Raw genomic sequence first — 19,212 nt, 5'->3', positions numbered from 1 at the left:
GTCTCACACACACGCTCTAAACTCTGTCACCTGTAAAGCTGCAGCAGTTTAGCCCGAAAAGATCCAGGTTGAGAGACAGTGCTGCCTTCAAAATAAAAGCCTCATAACGATATCCTATGTGAGGTCTTGAGATTTGAATTACACAGAGAGAAATATAATGAGAAAATATTATATATATTATGTAATATAATATATATTTTAATCTCTTAAAGTACATTTCCCCCAGTAATGCAGTCAAGTTAAAACAATCCTTTAAAAGAGAAGCGTTTAAGTAACGTGCCTCTCACCCGTACTGAGGCGCAAATGAACCGGCTTTAATTTTGAAGGTCCGTACCGGATGTGTTCGTTTATACTCGGGTGAGCTTTACACACCGTTCAGTATCAAACACTAACTCACACACGCTTGTCGCTCCTCGGTTCGCTCAGTGAGACGCGGGGGAAGAGACGCCGACTCAGAAGTCAACGATGTAAGTTTGACTCTTTATTTAAATTCAGCTCTCACAGAATAAAAGGCGCAGTTCGCCTGTTTTGGCTTTTAACTTGTGAAAACGCCGTAAGAATGAGAGAGCTCCCCCGCGTTGCCAAACCGCGTTCAAAAAATCTGACAATTTAATGTTTGTTTGTTTATCACAAAACAGACGCGTTGTAAAAAATGAATTCAAGACGTTTTGGGGAACCACTCTGAGTTTACCTACGCTTCGGCTTCAATTATACACATACAGCACCTGATATTTAAATAAAATAAGCTGTAAGAGTCGGTTCAGCTGTTACCTGTTGAGCTAAGACAAACGGAAGACGCGGCTGCGGTCGGTTGGAGACGGTGGGAAATGTTGAAGTGTTACCTAAACATATCTTGGCGTTCAGATCACCGACTTCACCATCTGAACACCTGTAAAGTATGTTAGCGTCTGTAATATATGCAGCGTGCAGGAAAGAATAAAATGGACATATTTTAGAATGGAGTTCTGGCGCTTTCTGCAAAAAGCCTGTTCACAAAAACGCTCTGTTTTTAATGATGCATCCGTATGAGACACTTTGCATGCAGATTTTTTTTTTCTTTGTTCCACTGCAGAGCTTTGTCAGCTTGTCCTGGCAACATTAGCTGACTTGCTCATCTTGTTGAGAAACGAATAACAGTTAAAATCAGATTTACGTGCTGGTTAAGAGTCTCAGGGGAACAATATCTGAATAATTTCTACATAAAATCATTTTTTAAGTTTCAAGTTTTTTAAAGAGTCTGCACAAACACAGTCTCCCTCCTCCACCAACAGTCTGCACATTAACCTCTTCAGTCCTGCTGAACCAGCAAAGCTTTTTTTATCTTGTCTACATCCCAGAGATACCAGATGTGTCAGGATGAATTGCACAACCAAGTTAAGTTTTAAGGAATTTTTAAAGGGACAGCGCTTCATATTCCAGTAAAAACACATTATACAACCTGTGAATGAGACGCAAAGCCAACAAACCACTAATGTGAGGATGTAGTGATGCATGACACTGTGTGTAAAAGCATCATGTAGCTTCAGCAAAGCTCTGGCTAAAGCAGATACTGATTCTGAGTGTTACCGGTGAAAATGTTGTGCAGTCTTATTTATTTACTTCGACGTGACATTTCCACTTAGGTAACTGTGCTGTTCACGTCCTGTGAAGCCTCTTATACAAAGTCAAAGTTCACTTCAGCCGGTGTGACACAACACTGTGGACTAATTCACTGCAGACACTGAGCTGTAAACACATGCTAGATTTTTTTTTATTGATTATTATTATTATCCCAGATGGTTATTTGTTTACACCACGACCACAAAATCTAACACACACACTATATTTCACATATTACTTTGAACTTTAGGTACTTTGAACTTTAGAAAAATATGATGTGTTCAGCAGAAAGGTTTAGTACATTTAAAACAATTAATGCCCCAAAAAGTGGATAAATTCTTTAACAAATAAAGGAATAAAGAGAATTGGGGATTTCAGCTGCTCTGTGTGTGTGTGAGTGTGTGTAAGTGTGTGTTTAATGGTGAGTCTGTGTGTGTTTCCTGCTCTCTGTCAGGTTGGGTCGGGGATCATTGTCTGTGGTTGTGCTCGCTGTGGCTGTTGGAGTTTACCTGCTGCCTTCACCCATAGACCCCAGACCACACGTGTAAGCATGGACACGCATGCATGTTGTCACACACAGGCCTGGGTTCAGCTGTTACAGAGATGATAAACGAGTCCACGTTTCTTTATATTTGAAAGTGGAGAGAGGAACTTTTTGACAGCAGAGAGAAGCACAAATAGTTTTATATAAAAACTGATAATCTCATAGAAATGTTTCAGTAAAAGGTTTTAAACTTGTGTTATTTGTCTCTGTGTTATAGTAGTTTTCGTGGTTGTTTTGTGTCTTTTAGCAATTGTTTGATTGAGAAATATTAAGTCACCTCAAACAGAAGCTGTGGCCCAGCGGCCTGTGCCCTGTGGGCTCGTTCAGTCGTCCATCACAACATGTCTGAACCATAGTTTGACTAAGTTATTGGTAACAGTCCATTCAAATCCTGACTTGCTCCTCCAGACTGAAGGGGCCTCCTCCGGCCCTCGAGGGGCCACTGGCTGTCAACACCCATCTGCAGAAGGGTCGGCGACTGTTCACCGGTAAACTACACGGACCAGAATCCTTCACTGCTGATGAGAACGGTGAGTATGCTGGATTGTGTGTGTGAGTCTGGATCACGCACATTTAGTTTTGTCAGGGAAACAGTGGTCTAAATATGGTTTTAACTAATGATTATTTCACATCACACATTTCATTATGTGTGTGTGTGTTTCAGATAATGTGTACACAGGAACAGTGGACGGGAAGCTGTGGAGGATCGGTCCTGATGACAGTCTCACCCTCATCACACAGATGGGACAGAATCTACCAGAATGTGGTTTGTTTTTCTTCTTCTGTGTTTATACAGAGGCCTCTGTATCCTTTCTCTTTTCCTCCAGCACTTCCCTTCACACAGTCACACTTTTCTAAATGACCTGATATCAGTGTTACTATTTTTATTTTGTTTTTTAACACGGAGTCAGTAAGACCGCCTGGCCTCTTAGTAAAGTTTTCCCATTCGGCTCAGATCAGCATCAGTCTCTGTAACGTCTTAAACCATGAAGCCATTTTCTAACAAACACATAATTGAACACACTGTGTGTGTCTGCAGGCAGCAGTACAGACTATGAGCCTGTCTGTGGTCGTCCTCATGGTGTTCGCCTGGATCGTCACGGTCAGTTGATCGTTGCTGACTCTTACTTTGGGCTGCACAGCGTCGACCCAAACACTGGAGAAAAGACTCTGCTGCTGCCTAACTCACAGGGTATAGTGTGTGTGTCTGTGCTGGTTAAATAAAGCCCAGCTGATTATAAGTTGCTTGTCCGTGACCCTTCTTTCCTCTGTTTGTCCTCTCTGTCCTCAGGTGCTGACGGCGTCCCCTTTGCCTTTCTGAACGGCCTCGAGATTTCTTCCCAAACTGGGATCATTTATTTCACAGACTCTTCCAGTCGCTGGGGACGCAGACACGTCAAACTGGAGGTGAGGAGAAGAAAAACATGGATCAGTTCATGTTCATGTCTCAGAGGAATCTTCCAGAAGACTCTGTAGATAATAAGGCAAAGGAAGCAAAGGAAAGCTGATGCAGGCAGCGTTCATTAAGGTTTTTTTCAGCATTGCTTGGAAACCGCAGCTCTCCAAAAAAAAAAAAAAAAGCACATGAGGACACTTTTCTTTTTACCCGTCCATCTGGCCTGTTTACCCAAAGAAAAGAGAGGCTGCAGAGAGTGTATTCACCTCCACCAACCGCTGAGCACTGCTGAGGAGAGACGGTGTTTACTTATTCCCACCAGGCTTTCAGCAGAAAACAGATTTCTCAGGCTGAATAAACTACTGAAATAAACTAAGCTCAACTAATATGAACAAAAATAAACTGTGCTTAACTAAGCTAAGGTTTAAAATTAAACTAACAAAATGTAGTGTTACAAAGATTTCTTTTCTCAAGGTCCACTTATTATCTCTGGGCATTTCAACCACATCTCACCTCAGTTAAAGGTGTTTGCTGTTACCATGGATGAAACGTAACTAAACTAAGCTGAATTTAAGTGTTTGACGTTGTAGGTGATCGAGCTGAACAGTCTCGGTCGTCTCCTCTCCTACGACCCTCAGACAGGAAGTGTGAAGGTCCTGCTGGACTCTCTCTACATGCCCAACGGCATCGTCCTGTCGCCCGACGAGGACTTCCTGCTGCTGGCTGAGACCAGCATCGGACGCATACTGAGGTACAAACGCACACACAGCTACTGTACATGATACGATAGACATCAGTTACTCAGAGGACAAATATTTTCCCTCTACACTCAGATATTGGTTAAAGGGCCCGAAGGCTGGCGCCAAGGAGATCGTCATGGACAACATGATCGGTTACCCTGACAACATCCGCCTCAGCGACCATGGAACATTCCTGGTTGGCATAACGACGCCACGGTTCCGGAAACTCATGCCTCCATTCTTGGATATGATCGCCCCGTACCCTGCTGTCAAACGCTTCCTGGCCAAGGTCGGAGTGTATTTCACTTTTTACATTTTATTTTATTTTTTTTATTTTTTTTTACTGAATATCTGATAACGTCATAAAATAAATAATGAAAACAAATACAATCAGATGGATGAGTATTATGCTGAAATTGTTAATTAGCTCCTGAAAGCTAAGATTAACTATAAGCTAAAAAGATAAACTAATCAAAGCCACACTTAAAGTTAAAGTAAAGTAAGCTAATATTAACCAAAGAGGTTTGAGCCTTCAGAACAGATCAAACTCCATTTTTAAGGCCATGCACAGGAGCATTTTTTAATCAGTAGTTAAAACCAAATCTACTTTCCCATGATGCATTTGCTCCTTGTGAAACGCTGTGTGATTCTCAATTATTTTGTGTGTCAGTCAGTGGAGAATAACAGGCTTTGTTCCAGGCTGCACCGAGACTAGATAGTGTGAAATCTGACAGGACAGGGGCAGGACCCTTTAGTAACAATGTGTGTTGATTTGTTAGATCAACACACAAGCTCTTAGTTGAATACACTGCTCTGTGGCGCGTGCACACACACACACACACACACACACACTCTTGAGGGAGCAGGTCTGAACTCTTGGTGAACTCTTGGGTATAGCTGTGAAATGTGTTATGAACCATTCTCTTCACTTAAACTGTTTTTCAGCTCCGTTAAACTTTATTTAAACATGATCTCAGAATTATACAAACCGTTTATTAAAGTGTTTTCCTGTGAGTCTTAATATGGAATCGAATGTACACAGGTGATCTGACAGCAAACGTTTTTTAAAGGACCGTCAGTTAAAAGGATTTTAACTGAGCTTTACTTATTACTTATCTTTCCAGGAAATTTCTTAGGAGATAATTTGGAAGTAAATTGGAATTTACAGACCTGTAAAATGAAGTGTTACCATTTCTTCTTTCCTCCAAACTTTATCAATTCTTATTTAATTCTAAATTAACATATATGCTAAAATATTAATGTTTATTTCTTCTATTTTTTTACCCTTTACCCTATTTTTTTCACTAAAGGTTTGACACAATTTTAGTGAGGAGTTAATTATTTTATTCATTGAAATGTTACAGTGAATTTTCATGTGTGCGCAAGGTTTTTATTTAAAACTTTTACACCGACATTGACAAAAAGCTATGAAGTGTTTCACCAAAATGTGAATCTCATCACAGCGGAGGAACATAAATGAGGTTAAGGTCTTTTATAACTGGTTTAATTCCACACAGGTGGCTGTGTGTCAGCAACTGTGACGATATTAAACTTGATATGTTTGTGTTTCCAGGTGATTCCTCTGAGTTGGTACAACCTCCTGCTGCCGCGCTACGCTCTGGTCCTGGAGCTGGGGCTGAACGGTGAGCTGGTGGGAACACTTCACGACCCTGAAGGCCGCCTGACGTGGGCCATCAGCGACGTCTTCCAGCACCGAGGGAGGACCTACCTGGGCAGCACCGACCTGCCGTTCCTGCCCGTCCTGGAAGGCTGGGAGAGCTGACGGCAGACTGCAGCTGAGTGAACACAGAACACTAAATGTAGGCTCATTCTTTTTTATTTTTGGACACTTTAAGGTTCTGTGCGTGTCGAGCAGCTACGAGGAAATTTGTGACGCGTCTGGATTTGACATTTTTAATCATTTTTAGTCAGCGTTCACATCTGGAACAACATGTGGATGTTGTGGATTAATCCGACCATTTTTAGAAAAATCTAATGTCCTCATTTTAGCACAAAAAGACGTGAAGTGTCCCAAAACACTTCACATTATATTGTTAAACTGTCAGAAGTTTATCAGAAACTTGTGATAAATTGGCTCACAAGCTGTTATTGGACTGGACGTCTGCACACGAGCAGCAGAGGAGACACTGACTGAACCCATCAACTTTCCTTACAACAGGAATAAAACTTAAAACTTTAACAGAGACACTTAATGATACCTACATTCTTCCCACACATCCTTGAACACACAGGATCTGTTAGTAGTTCAGTTTTTTTTTGAGCTACTTGGACGATTAAATGGACTCTGAATAGTGATTCTTCTTGGACACATTGGCCTAATTTCATCTGCTTTTGCCCTGAGGCTGAGATGCAGCCTTGATTGTTCAAAAAAAAAATCGTCTAACTTTCCCCTGAGGAATTCTAAATTAACCCTGGATATTTTAATTTTAGACTTTGTGAAAATTGTAAGAAAGTAAACCACGTGTCAAAAGTTTCAGAACGCCCCACTTTGTCCAGTTTTTATTGAAATTTCAGCATCTTAAGTCCAGTGAAAAACTTTAAATGGTATGAAGGTAAAAGGTAAACCGTTAATATCAAACTGTCAAGTATTTGGGCTGCTGGTTGGAATTTGAAGACGCCTCTTTGGACTGTGACAGGTATTTTTAAAAATTATTTCCTGATATTTAATAGAACAGTTTATTGATTAAGAATTGAGAAATTAATCATTAGTTTCATCTCTATTTGCAAAGCACTTGTGCGTTTTGTCTTTCTTCTGTTCTAGTGTCAAAACGGAAACTTGACTGTCTGTTTAAATAAAGATTTTCCTTTTCCCGACAGGTGGCTGCAGCAGCTGAGGAATGAAGGTAAGGAAATCTTAAGATTTTTTTGTGGTAGAAAAACATTAAATTTGATAAATGATCATTACAATTTTAAAAAGTTAATGTCATAATTAAATATTCAAACCTTCACAATTAAAAAAAAATAATTTAAAAATTAAAAGACTTAACTTCAGCGGCCTAAAAGTTGTAAAATGTAGAATTGCAGAAAGTTTTTAAAAGGAAAATTATGTAATAATTTGTTTACATTCACATTTTTAAACACTATGCAGCAAAAGTCAACGAAAGTCTGTTCTGTGATATTGAGAATTTCTTTATTTGGACAAAAACACAAGCCAAAAATACATCATCATCATCATCATCAAAAACTACTCTGAAAAATAAAACCAAAAGGTGCCAAAACAACAAAAACAGTTCTGACAGATTGGAAAGTGCATCAGTGAACTGAAACAAAGTGATCGACTTTAAGACGAACAATAATGACAGAGTGTTTCTGTCGAGTCCTGTGGTGTCAGGACTTTAATCTCAGTGTTCTCACATGAAATGTTTTAAATCCAGTCCAGTTGAGACTTGGAACAAACTGACCACAGAGGAAGAAAGAGCTGTTTGAATTACAACAACGGCAGCAGAGGAACAGATTAAATTCAAAAAAATTCACAGGTAACAGCCGGTTTGTGTTTGCTTGCTTGTCAGTAAGAAAGTAATTCACAATCAAAATTAACACACGCAAAAAGATTCGGTCTTTCACAACAAATGACACTTTCTGAACTTGGTGGAAAATTTCCCTCAAAAGTCTCCAAATCAAATCTTTGGTCAGATGTTAAGAATCTGCAGGAATCAGCTTCAAAGGATCAGTTCAACATTTGGGAAATATAACTGTTTACCTATTTGCCAGGAGTCTCCAGTTGACTGATATCAGTCTATTGAATATAAATATGTGGACTCCCAAACCCCAGCATAGGAAACACTGAAATTTTCAGAAATTTCCAATTTAGGTCATAAAAACATTAAGGAAATGATTAATTCAGTGTTTTTGTATAAGTGTAGTTTATGGCATAAACATAAATCCAAAGAAAAAAAATCTGTTCCCTGGTCAAATTAAATATTTAGTGTGGGAAAGAAAGTCTGAATAATTGTTAGAAACTAAAATTAATTTTAAAAATCCAAACAAAAAATAACAGAACAGTCTAAAACTGACCTGACTGAAACCCTGACAATCTAAAATCACTGCCGCCTCCTTCTCATTAGGCAGACGATCTATGTACTGAACCAAAGTAGTGTTTCAACACTGTCTGAATGAAATGCTACACACGTGAAATACTTAATTTTAAGTTGTTGAATTCTCCCCAACATGAGCACGCTGACGAATTAAAATAACAGAGAGTTAGAACAGTGAGGAAAGTGACTGTTAATATGAATTTCGTGACGCACTAACACTTCTCACAGTTTAGAAAAATACAACACAACTTTATGTAGAATTGGAGACGACACTCTTACCATGTCTGAGTGTTTATCTGAGTCTGTCTGCAGTGTCAGTTATGAACCATTAAATCAGATTTGTGAATTTAACTTGGATGGAGGTTTTAACGAGTCTCAGGAATCATTTCCTGACAATTCTGTTTCTAAATCGTTTATTTAATTGGCCTCTTGTCACTGAGCACAACAGCTCCTGTGATTCCTCTGATGGTTTGTGACCAAAATATTTTGTCCAAATTGGCATCGAGTTTGTCGACCTTTCCTCTGAAGCCACCAGTCAGTCAGTGGTTGCCTGTTTTCAGTATATAACTTCTCATAACTGTCACATATGTAGTACAGTGTTAACTGTGAAGTAATGGCTGGGGGATGGTTTTAGGCCTTGGTCTCCATCTCTCTTTCTAGGCACTCATTGTGTTTTCTGTTGGACTGCCTGTTTCAGAAGTTAGATTTTTCTGTAGGTGGCGCTCTTTTCTCTTCTTGTTCTTTACCACCTTGTTCTTTTTGCTCCAGGTACGATCACATTACTCTTCCATCCTACGGACATTTGCTCCCGCTCACACCCATCGAAGCCGACGCAGCAGACGAATTTAAGCGCAGGTTTCCTGTTTTGCTGCGACCTCCAGACAAGTGTGACGGACTCACAGGTCAGAATTCTCCTTTGTTTAACTCTAACTGAGCGGAGGTGCTCCAACAGAAACACTGCTGCACAGAGACGTTATTTAGGTGTTGATTTTAGTTTTATCAATCTAACAGTCAACAAAGTGCTGCGTCCCTCAGACCAATATTTATTTATCATGTCATTTCTCAGGGCTGTATGCAGGTAATGTGACCGTACCTTTACTGTCTAACAGAGGATTTTTTTTTTTTGCTACATTCCCTAACCCTAACCCATTCTTGAGGACTATCTGAATGTACCAAAAAAAAAAACCAACCTGATATCCTGCACTTAGACGAGTAAATGGAAACGTGTCTGTTAACTGGCCCATGTTTGGATCATTGATATGATGTCCTGACTAACCCTTTGTTTTGTGGGTCCCCATATTTTCCACCTAATTTCCTGGAAGCTTTTCTCATAATTTCCTAAAAATTAGCCGGTATTTAGCCGTAAGTTACTGGGATATTTCTCTGGCTGTTTGGTGCTAGTTATAATGGAAATGGAGAAAGTGTTAGTAGCTACTGATAATAATCACCTGCTCATTATGTTCAAGTAAAATTAGGAAATGATGTGGTATGTAAATGAAAATAGTTCATAAACGTGTCATTTTTCTTCAGTCTTAGACTATTAAAAATTCTAAATTTCGATTCTTCATGGCTTTGAGCCGCCACGTTACAGATCTGTAAATGTTCACGCTGCATATTGGTTGAGGTACATGAAAACATGTAGGTTTCAGTGGGGCCAGGAATTTGGTCAACAAATAAAACACACTCTGTGCTATGAAATTTCACGTCCACAGACCAGACCTGGAAAATAATGTGACTGATTTCGTTAATTAAGAATTTTTGTTAGTTTATTTTTCCTCTTAGTTTTCAGAAAAACTGTAGCAACTAACACTTTCTCCATGTCCATTATAATTAGGAACAAATTGCACAGGATTTTTTTTTGGGGGGGGGGGTGTATCATCATAATTCACAGCTAATTTTTAGGATATTATGAGGAAAGTTTCCAAAAACTTGTCAGGAAAATATGGGACCCATGAAATAAAGTGTCGCCAATATTTAAGTGTAAGAACTGGGTCAAATGTAAATCCATCCTTAATGATAATTTGGCTTTGCTGCACACCTGCTGACAAACTCACTAAACAGCAGCCCTAACTGAAAGCTTTAAAAGGTGGGTCCTGCCCCCCCAGAGAGGCCTCCTGTCTCCATGGCAACCCACCTATTCCCAAAATATGACCCCACCTGATCCCTTCTCCATCCATCTGCAAAAGCAACTGGCTCTGGAGGCCTGAAAACAATTCAGCAACAGCAGGAAAGGCTGAATACAAAATATGTTACAGCCCTTCTTCCTCCGTCTCCTCGTCTTTCTCCTGTTCTTCTTATTTCATCGTCTGTCTGAGTCTGCTGAGCCGCCAGCTGTGGCCGGTGAACATCTGTCGTGGGTCAAATTTATACCTGAGAAAAGACAGTTAATTAATGCTTGTATGTTCGAGAGACTGTTTTTAAGTTCTGTAGAAGCCCAGCAAATAATTTAGCATGATACACAGGCAGAGTGTTTAGCTGTTTGTTTTTCCATCAGACTTCGCAGCATTGAACAGACCTTGGATCGTACACGCCGGGTGTCCGACATGACTGCCCGGAGCAGGACTGCAGCATCATCAGCCGGTAGTTCATCTTCTCCAGGAAGTCCTGGCCGATGGAGTCTGCGATATTCGTTAACTGGTAAGGATCAGCCGTCACGTTGTAGACCTCGACAAACACCTACAGGGGATGTACACAGATAAAAGCATTACTATGTCCTTATTTTCATTTACAACCACCAGATGGCACAAAAGTACTGATTTTTTTTTAACTCGCACATGTGGATCTACGCTACAAAGCACATTTAAACATTCTTAACCTTTTAAGAATATAACAAATAATAAGAGCTGTGATGTGAACACCAACAGTACCTGGTTGTCCTCAAACTCGCAGTACTGCAGGTTGGCAGAGGGGGCGAGGGTTCGTACGCAGGCGTAGGTGTTGTTGTACGAGTCCTCGCACACACAGTCTGGGAAACACTCCTAAAGAAAGACAGTTATGTGTTTTTCTGCTCTTTTCTCTACAGATCATATTATGGTTACATCTCCCCGTCCCTTCGTACCGACACTCCGGGTCCCAGCAGAGGACAGGCGGGGTCGGAGACGTTGCTTCCCTCTCCTTCGTACTCCACCAGGATGTCTGTCCTCCAGCTGCTGCTGTTCATCCTCCCCTCCTTGTGACACACACACACACAGATGTACACAAGTGTGGTATTGTACATATTATTATATTTATGGCAAATATCCACTGATAACAGCTTTAAAATACTGTCACTCTAATTTAATCTTATCTGAATAATAATAATAATCATCATCATCATCATCTTAACCTCAATTGCAAGACTAATTATTATTACCTAAGCTCTTGTTTATGAAGATTATTATTAACCCTTGACAGAATAAATGAAATGAACATTTTGGGCTGGTAGTGTGACTTAAGTGTAAAAACGTTTAAGTTCAGTGATCTCACCATAACGGGCAGGAAGGACATGCCGTCCATCTGCGTCTTGCTGACGTTGAGGCCGGCGATGTCCAGGATGGTTGGACCAAGGTCAACATTCGCCACCAGCATCTGACAACATGATGAATTCAGTTTAGCTCAGGCCAACACAGACTCCAGGGAAGGCAGAATAACACAGCAGAATGGATGTACTGTGTCTGAGGGGTTTGATATATATAAAGGAAAAAAAAACAAACCTACAGAAACATGTTGTTCTATGTAAGTGGTGGAGTTTACAGTCACATTAATATAAATGTCATCCCCAATAACCCACAGTGAACATTTATGCAGTGATCAAATAAATATCTATGACTTTAAGTGCAGTTTTGATCAGGTTTACAAACTACATTCACAGGTAATAACCCGCTAAAAATAAACACATTAAAGCCAGTAAAAAAAAAAAAAAAAAAAGATATTATGCTCTAATCTTAGTTATAGAAACAGGTGCAGTCTGAAGCTTGAACATAACACAGGTGTGTGCATGTTTGTCTGTACCTGGCTGGTCTGGTTGGGTTTGATATTTGGTCCACGGACCATGAGAGGAACCCTGATGTCAAACTCGTAGAGCTGCCTCTTATCTAGAGGAAGAGAGAACTGACCTGAAAGAAAAAAGAAAAACAGAGTATGAAAACAAAGAAACAGAGCACACACCTCCACAAAGACTCTATAAAGTCATTACTTTCACAAAACTTGTTTTAAAATATCCTGGTGACTAATCACACAAACAGGATCAAAACATTTTCTCCTTGGTAAAGGTAAAGACAGTGGACAGATTTATGTGTCTACATGCACGTACATACCAGTGTGGTACCCGTTGTCAGAGGTAAAGAAGATGTACGTGTTGTCCAGTTCACCTCTGACCTCTAACCTCTTCACTATCTTCTCCACCAGGTCGTCCACTGACAGCAGAGTTCGCCACCTACAGGTCAGGATGAACAACAAGAAACCTGCAGTGTCATAAGACTGTGAATGTCAGTGTTACAGCACAGAGGCTTTTCAGAATAAAGTGACGTCCCAAATACAAAAACCCCAGTGTGAGAAGTGTTTTTGTTCATCAAAGCAGCTGAGTCTATCTGTTCTAAGGTAGGTCTAAAGGTGCATAAATCACATGAGGAAATGACACGTGTCCCTCTCTCTTTATGTAAAAGTAAAGCAAGCGCTGACAGAAGAGAAGAGGTGTGACGAGGAGCTGATACTGGAGAGAAAGCAGAGGAAGAGATGGAAAGGACAGAGGAAGGAGAGGAGGTGAAGAGACTGACCGTTTCCTGAAGGCGTCATCCAGAAACTGGACAGAGGAGTTGGACATGGGGGTTTTAGCCTGTCTGATCAACCAGTGTTTGTCCTACAGAGAGAAACGGTAAGTAAGTACAAAAATATTCCCAAAGTCATGCCTCGTTAAATCTTAAGGGTTCAGTGAACTGAAAATGATCTTGTTTAGTTGTTCAGAAGGTTCCTACCTTCCCATGAACGTTGAAGTTAGGGTCTCTGGGAGCCTTGGTGTTATTAAAGCGGTCCTGGTACTGAGGGGCTGCTGTCCAGGGAGAGTGGGGGGCCGGTGTGGACACCATCATGAAGAACGGCTGGTAGCTGGATGTATACTGGAGGAAGTCTAGAGACATGTTGGCCTGAGAGAGAGAGAGAAGGGGGGACGTTCACAGAGTGTGATTATTCTTTGGCTTTAGAGCAACAAGTAAACTCAGTAATTTATCACACAGACTCAGTTTGTGTGTTTTCTTCTAATTTGTTTTTAAAACCGACAACAAAAGTAAAACTTACTGAGGACAGAATATGAAGAAACCAAGGAGGGTATATAATAATATAAAATGTGCAGAACAACAACACTGGTCCTTCGTAGTGTTTCTCACCAGTACGTCTGTTAGGTAGTCTTTGCTGTAGTCTGCTCCATGTTTCTGAGCCTTCCCATTCACTGACAGTGTGTAGTTGTAGTATTTAGAGTTTTTCTCCTGGAAAATACAAAGGACAGTATTATATGTTGCCATGAAATACTCTTGATACACTTGTCTGCAAGGTATAAACCACTCAGAAGAAAAAACGCTTTTATTTATAAGTGATTTCCCCAGTGCATGGCAAGATTTGTAGCTTGCATTTAACTTATTAGCACCTAATTAGATTAAACTGAGTTTAATCTGTTGTTACTTTATGAAAGAATAATGACAGTTGTTCTATAATAATGCCTATAAACAATATAAATGGAGATTTTCCTCCCTATAACAATGCAAGTGCTCCAGGACTGAAATGACCCCCACAGGACTTCCTAATAAAACAGTCTGAGAAGCTAATTTCAGTCGTGTTCTTGTTGCCACAGTAGTGATAAGGCCATGATTTTTATTTTTTTTTTCCACACAAACAAGTAGCAGCTTTCTTATCACTGGGCGTCGGCCATTTGAAATCAAAAACACTGTTTTCATCAAGTTTCAAATTGATCACGGTCACATGAACTGACACAAGATCCGAGATAAGCCTTCAAATCGGTGCTTTCCATGCTTCACGGCAGCTGTTTGACATGGTGTGGCTGCAGAAACCGTATGAGAAGCTGACAGGACATGAGACCAGTTCTCATGTCTGTGTTTGCTCAGTGAGAAACACTGAACACTAGTCTGCACTGCAGTCGTATTCTACGTGACCTCTGTGTAATGACTTCTGTAAAATTCAAGAAAATCTAATTTTAGCCAATTTATTAGTCTAGCTCCTTCTGCAGAGACCCTCCAGTCACATGACCACATAAACCCAGACTCAGATCACCGCTCTGAAGCGCTGTTACAAAAAAAAATAACGTCCCACAGGAGGGTCTGTGAGGCTAAACCTCACACCTCTGTACATCTCTGTACTATAAAACAATATGTGAAAAACTTTTCAGACAACACAGAGCTTTAAAGGCTCATTCTGACATTTTTGCTAAAGTTCTGAGATAGTAAAACAAAGTGAAATAAACCTTTGTTTTCTCATTTCTATTTCGGGTTTGTTCAAAACAAACTCGGCTGGATTTGAATAAGTAAGAGGTTTAGGTTTTTTAATGACAGGACTAGTTTGGTGACTCAAGGCTTCATTCAGCCCAAAACTGTGGCATGATGTCAGACAGGACGGAGCCTCAGAGTAAATGTGAGGCTAAAAGGTTAAATATTTGAACTACGAGTCTTACCAGTCCGACCCAGTAGTTCCAGCCTGGAGGAACGTGCTCCACTCCACCAGCTTCTGAGTGCCCATACTGAAACACACAAACAGCCAAGCTACATTGATTATTTAATGACATATACACAGTATATGATAAATAAGATATGAATAAATATAAGACGATTAAACTGTTATGATGCCCAGGCAGGGAAACTGAAGCCCGGACAAGCAAAAGAAGAGGGATTGTTTAGGAATTAGGAGTTAAATAATCAGAAATGTCAAATACCTAAAGAATCAGAGAAAGGTAAGAAAAGGTTGATAATAATGTTTTTTTGTGTGCATTGTGCATCTGGTGATTTATCAGTCACATGACAGATCAATGTACTACATAGCTAGAAATACAAAGGTCACAAGCACAGGGTCAAAAGCTAAAAAGGTCATGAAACACTGAAATACAAAGTGAAAATAGGGAAAGCGGGAAGAATAAAAACAGGATTTTTGAGTGAAGTGACCCTTTAAACATACTGATAAACAGGACGTCTTGGTTCCCCTTCGATCATCAGTTCTCATGACAAACAACATGATCACTCATCTGATGACTGCTTTCACTTTTAACAATCGCCTCATGATTAAGTTTAAAAATCGGCAAGAAAGAAAAAGAATAGTTTCCATGTACTGTTCATTTCGATGAATGATGAATATGTGACAAGCTGTAAAGTCCAAATATGGATCACATGTAGTGTGGAACTGTACTGATATGGGTCATAGAAAACCGTGCAGTGCAATCACTTTTCCTTCAGAGCAGTTTAACAAACAACGGGAAGTTAATCTGCTTTGTTCTGCAGTTAGCAGATGTAAACATAACTACACCATGGAGGAAAATTATTTTTAACTCCCTCCATTCTTCAGATAACTGCAGATTTCCCTTCTTGACCAATTAAAAATGAAATACTATGAGAACAAAGAGCACCAGCCTTGTTCTGAGGCCAAATGAGGACCTTGATCTTAATTAGTGTAAACCTTGTTTTGTTACACACTATCCTGCTCATTCAAGGGTTTTTCCAGTGCTGCAGGCAGAAGAAAGGCTGGAAATATATTCTCCCTCACCTGGTTGAGGTATTTCCCAGCGAAGAAGGTTTGGTAGCCTGCGAGGGCCTTCAGTAAAGCAGGGAAGGTGTGGGCCTCCTCACTCTTCTGCCAAGCTTTGCTGCTGCAGTTCCCCTCTAAGGTGTTGTTGATGACGTGGTGGTTGTGGGGGTATTTCCCCGTCAGGATGCTGGCTCGGCTGGGGCAGCACAGCGGGCTGGCAACAAACTGAGGAAGTAGGGCACCAGAGAGACAGAAAATGGCTCTGTTTTAAGATGATCCCTGGTGAGACAGAACAACGTGAGTGACGCCAGAGGAGGCCGATGATACTTACTGCATTTGTGAATGATATCCCTGCATCTCCAATTAGTTTTTTCGTCTTGTTAAGCGGACTCTGGAGGGAAAAGATTTGGTGTGATGAGACAAATTCTCTGTAATCAATTATCTTATCATGCAAAAAACATTAACTGAATCATTTACTGGCCTCTGTGTCACTCAAATACACTTAAACTGTGCAACAATCTCCTTTTCTTTTCTTACAGCCATCAACAAAAGCACCATGAAGCTGCATTTCTCTGTCTTACAGCCTCCATGACTAAGCTTGTTCTTTCTGGAGCCTGCTGCATCAGTGCCTAACATGGTAATGCTATGTCATCTCATTTAAAGGAAAACAAAGAACACTAATGTGTAAATGACCTGACCCAGTGTTGTGATGAATATATCTCTATATATATCTACAAAACAATTGTCAATCAGATGTTCATTGAAAGACTGAATGTTTCATTAAAATCTGCATTTCTGGAGCATTTTTTGTCTTTTTTATTTTAACTGTGTGTTTTAACTGTTTTCTGATCTTTTATAAAGCAAATGATTAGCAGATTATTCGATAATGAAAATAAACATTAGGTGCAGCCCTAGTTGTGACTTCTTTGATTGATGTAACTATCTAAAGCTGTCCTTTTGATTAATCTATTTTTTTTTCGTTAAATATAGAAAAAAAAAAGTGAAAACATTGATCAACAAATCTTTGCAGCTCTAGTGCTGAGATATTTTGCAACATGTTAGGCTGTCTAGTGTTAATCATTATCTGAAAAGATCTGCCAGATAATTTTACAGTGAAAGCTGTTGGCAAGCTACCACTCTGCATACAGCTTAAATTGCCATTTTTTCCAATGGAATTCGGAGAGGTAAGGGGCTGGAGAAGGAGGGTGGGTGTTTGCTGAAAACTGTGTGAGCGGATTGGAGCAGGTGATAAGGCTGCTGACTCTGTGAGATGCCTAAATGATGTGTCCAACCAGGAATGTGAGCTGTCAGCTCAATCGGCCTGGACTAAATGTCAAATTAAGACCAATTAATCACATATTTCCCCATGACATGCCCACAAAACGTGTAAACACACATGTCAAACAAGACATTAAATAATAAGCGACAAGCAAGAAAAGCACTAAATTGATTAAGAAAAAAAAAAAAAGAAAGAAAGAAACTCACTGACCAGACCCCCGATAGCGATGTCCAAGTCGTCGGTGAGGATCAAAACAATGTTTGGTTTCCGGTGTGATTTGGCAAACACCCCGCTGCTCAGGTTGCTCCACAAAGTGACGCAGATTAGGAGACAACACAGCGACAGCGTCGGCCGACCGGAGCGATTTGAGCCCATTTTCACCATTCAGTCATAAACGGCAGAAGTCTGTCCGTCTCTTCCCTCGGCTCTGAGCCTTTTAACGGCGTGAAATGTTGTGACCGAGCGTGTAGCTGCGGTGGAGAAACAAGGAACACACTCGGCCCCGTTTCTGTTTGAGACAGCACTTCCCTCTTTCCTGGTCATGTGCTGCTCGGCTACGGAAGCCCGAATCAGCTGATTTGAAGACGGGACGATGCCCCCTGACTGACGGATGTATGATCTGTCATTTTCCCAGGCAGTTTATCTCGAGTTTTATCGCTGCATTACTGTATGTTGTTTTTCTGATTATAAAAAAAAATCTGCCAGCGTCTGTCATACAAATAGAAACTGCCTGTTAAATCGTCTAAGATAGCAAAAACATCAGACAGCTGTTTGCCAAACGTGTATTCTATTGGCTATATTTTTGCAATTAAAAATCAAATGACATTTTCTAATTTTGTAATAGCATGACGACTGAAATCAGTCATAAATGTGCTGACATTGGCTCAATAATAAATATATATCATAGCAGCCAATAAGCCACAACTGCAGCAAAATATGTCTGAAGCAGACATTTTTTCTATTCCACATTTTACTATCATTTTTTTCTAGTGTTAAGTGTCCTCGCCAGTTCTATCATGACCACAATTCTTGCTATGCTATGCTATGTGCTTATGGGGGAAAAAGCACATACTACATAGGGAAAAATATCTGTTGATATACAGACATTATTTTAATTGTATCCATATTAGTATCGACCTAAAAAAATCAAGTATCTTCAAGCTATGAATTATGTACAGTAAAAGACATGCTATGTAATGAATGGCAGCAATTAATTATGATAATTACACATGGAAAACTCACATTACTGTAGGTCACCGTGGCTACAGCAGACTCGAAGACTGATGGAAACCAGACGTCTGTGAATATAGTGTACTTTGTGACAGAGCAGAAATACAGTTTATTATTGTAGGAACTGCGTTAAAGCAATAATATTACGAGTAGTTAACACTATCATTCAATTATTTAATCGGCCAGTTAACAGTTAATATGATTACCCATCATTTCAACTTTTGATTTTAGCTAGCCACAGTAGCTAGTACAGTAGACTGAGGTTTCTTCCCCATTAAAGGGGTATTTAGGAAGTTTTTCATTATCTGAATCGAAAGTCAAAGGACAGAGAATGCTGTACAGATGTTACCTACCTGCATAGTAAAGTTTGGTTTTCACATTTACGCCGTTCAATGTTGTCTAAGTGAATTTTACATTTTAATTTTACACTAACAGCCGTACTCTGATTGCCGCCTCACTGCCACCTTGCATTTTTCTCAAAGGTGAAAGCGGATTGGCCGAGACATTTTCGGCTCCTCTCTGATTGGTCAACGCTGCAGCTGGAAGGCACCTGCTGCACCTGTCGCGCGACCTGAAGAAAGTTCGACAGCCGTTGAGAAGTTAGAGTGGGCTGGACCATCTTGGAGAGGGGAGGAGGGGGGGGACCAGGAAAA

General features: G+C 40.2%; 2 protein-coding genes and 1 long non-coding RNA gene across 3 annotated transcripts; 2 read left to right on the top strand and 1 right to left on the bottom strand.

Annotated features, from left to right (window-relative positions):
• The first annotated feature begins 380 nt into the window (after positions 1 to 380).
• zgc:194209 (uncharacterized protein LOC570908 homolog) lies at positions 381 to 7,133 on the top strand. Its single transcript, XM_041030266.1, has 9 exons — positions 381 to 467; positions 2,054 to 2,143; positions 2,552 to 2,673; positions 2,808 to 2,909; positions 3,183 to 3,335; positions 3,435 to 3,550; positions 4,130 to 4,290; positions 4,373 to 4,568; positions 5,853 to 7,133. Coding segments are annotated over exons 1-9 (1,152 nt in total). The 5' UTR covers positions 381 to 465; the 3' UTR covers positions 6,063 to 7,133.
• A 280-nt stretch (positions 7,134 to 7,413) lies between these two features.
• Positions 7,414 to 17,858, bottom strand: gnsa (glucosamine (N-acetyl)-6-sulfatase a). The gene is made up of 14 exons (XM_041030120.1): positions 17,540 to 17,858; positions 16,382 to 16,441; positions 16,069 to 16,275; positions 14,990 to 15,055; positions 13,695 to 13,793; positions 13,287 to 13,454; positions 13,089 to 13,171; positions 12,630 to 12,748; positions 12,325 to 12,428; positions 11,800 to 11,901; positions 11,393 to 11,503; positions 11,202 to 11,312; positions 10,850 to 11,010; positions 7,414 to 10,704 (listed from the first exon to the last, which is right to left on the bottom strand). Exons 1-14 carry the CDS (start codon positions 17,711 to 17,713, stop codon positions 10,629 to 10,631), a joined length of 1,641 nt encoding a protein of 546 aa, XP_040886054.1. The 5' UTR covers positions 17,714 to 17,858; the 3' UTR covers positions 7,414 to 10,628.
• On the top strand, positions 9,103 to 13,155 carry LOC121176132. Its single transcript, XR_005892898.1, has 3 exons — positions 9,103 to 9,236; positions 10,829 to 10,971; positions 11,357 to 13,155. It is a non-coding gene; the product is annotated as an uncharacterized LOC121176132 (long non-coding RNA).
• Positions 17,859 to 19,212: the final 1,354 nt, after the last annotated feature.

Source organism: Toxotes jaculatrix, chromosome 22, assembly GCF_017976425.1.
Source record: "Toxotes jaculatrix isolate fToxJac2 chromosome 22, fToxJac2.pri, whole genome shotgun sequence".
Taxonomy (NCBI): Eukaryota; Metazoa; Chordata; class Actinopteri; family Toxotidae; genus Toxotes; species Toxotes jaculatrix.
The sequence above is the reverse complement of the archived record's forward strand: the minus strand, read 5'-3'. Positions and strand labels throughout refer to the sequence as shown.

Excerpts from the sequence above, each read along its gene's own strand:
- zgc:194209 (XM_041030266.1), top strand. Across the intron at positions 2,144-2,551 it reads ATAGACCCCAGACCACACGT|ACTGAAGGGGCCTCCTCCGG; the intron begins GTAAGCATGGAC and ends TTGCTCCTCCAG. Across the intron at positions 4,569-5,852 it reads TCAAACGCTTCCTGGCCAAG|GTGATTCCTCTGAGTTGGTA; the intron begins GTCGGAGTGTAT and ends TTGTGTTTCCAG.
- gnsa (XM_041030120.1), bottom strand. The coding sequence starts at position 17,713 with ATGGTGAAAATGGGCTCAAATCGCTCCGGTCGGCCGACGCTGTCGCTG. Across the intron at positions 15,056-16,068 it reads CTGGGAAATACCTCAACCAG|TATGGGCACTCAGAAGCTGG; the intron begins GTGAGGGAGAAT and ends TGTGTGTTTCAG. Across the intron at positions 11,902-12,324 it reads AACCCAACCAGACCAGCCAG|ATGCTGGTGGCGAATGTTGA; the intron begins GTACAGACAAAC and ends TCATGTTGTCAG.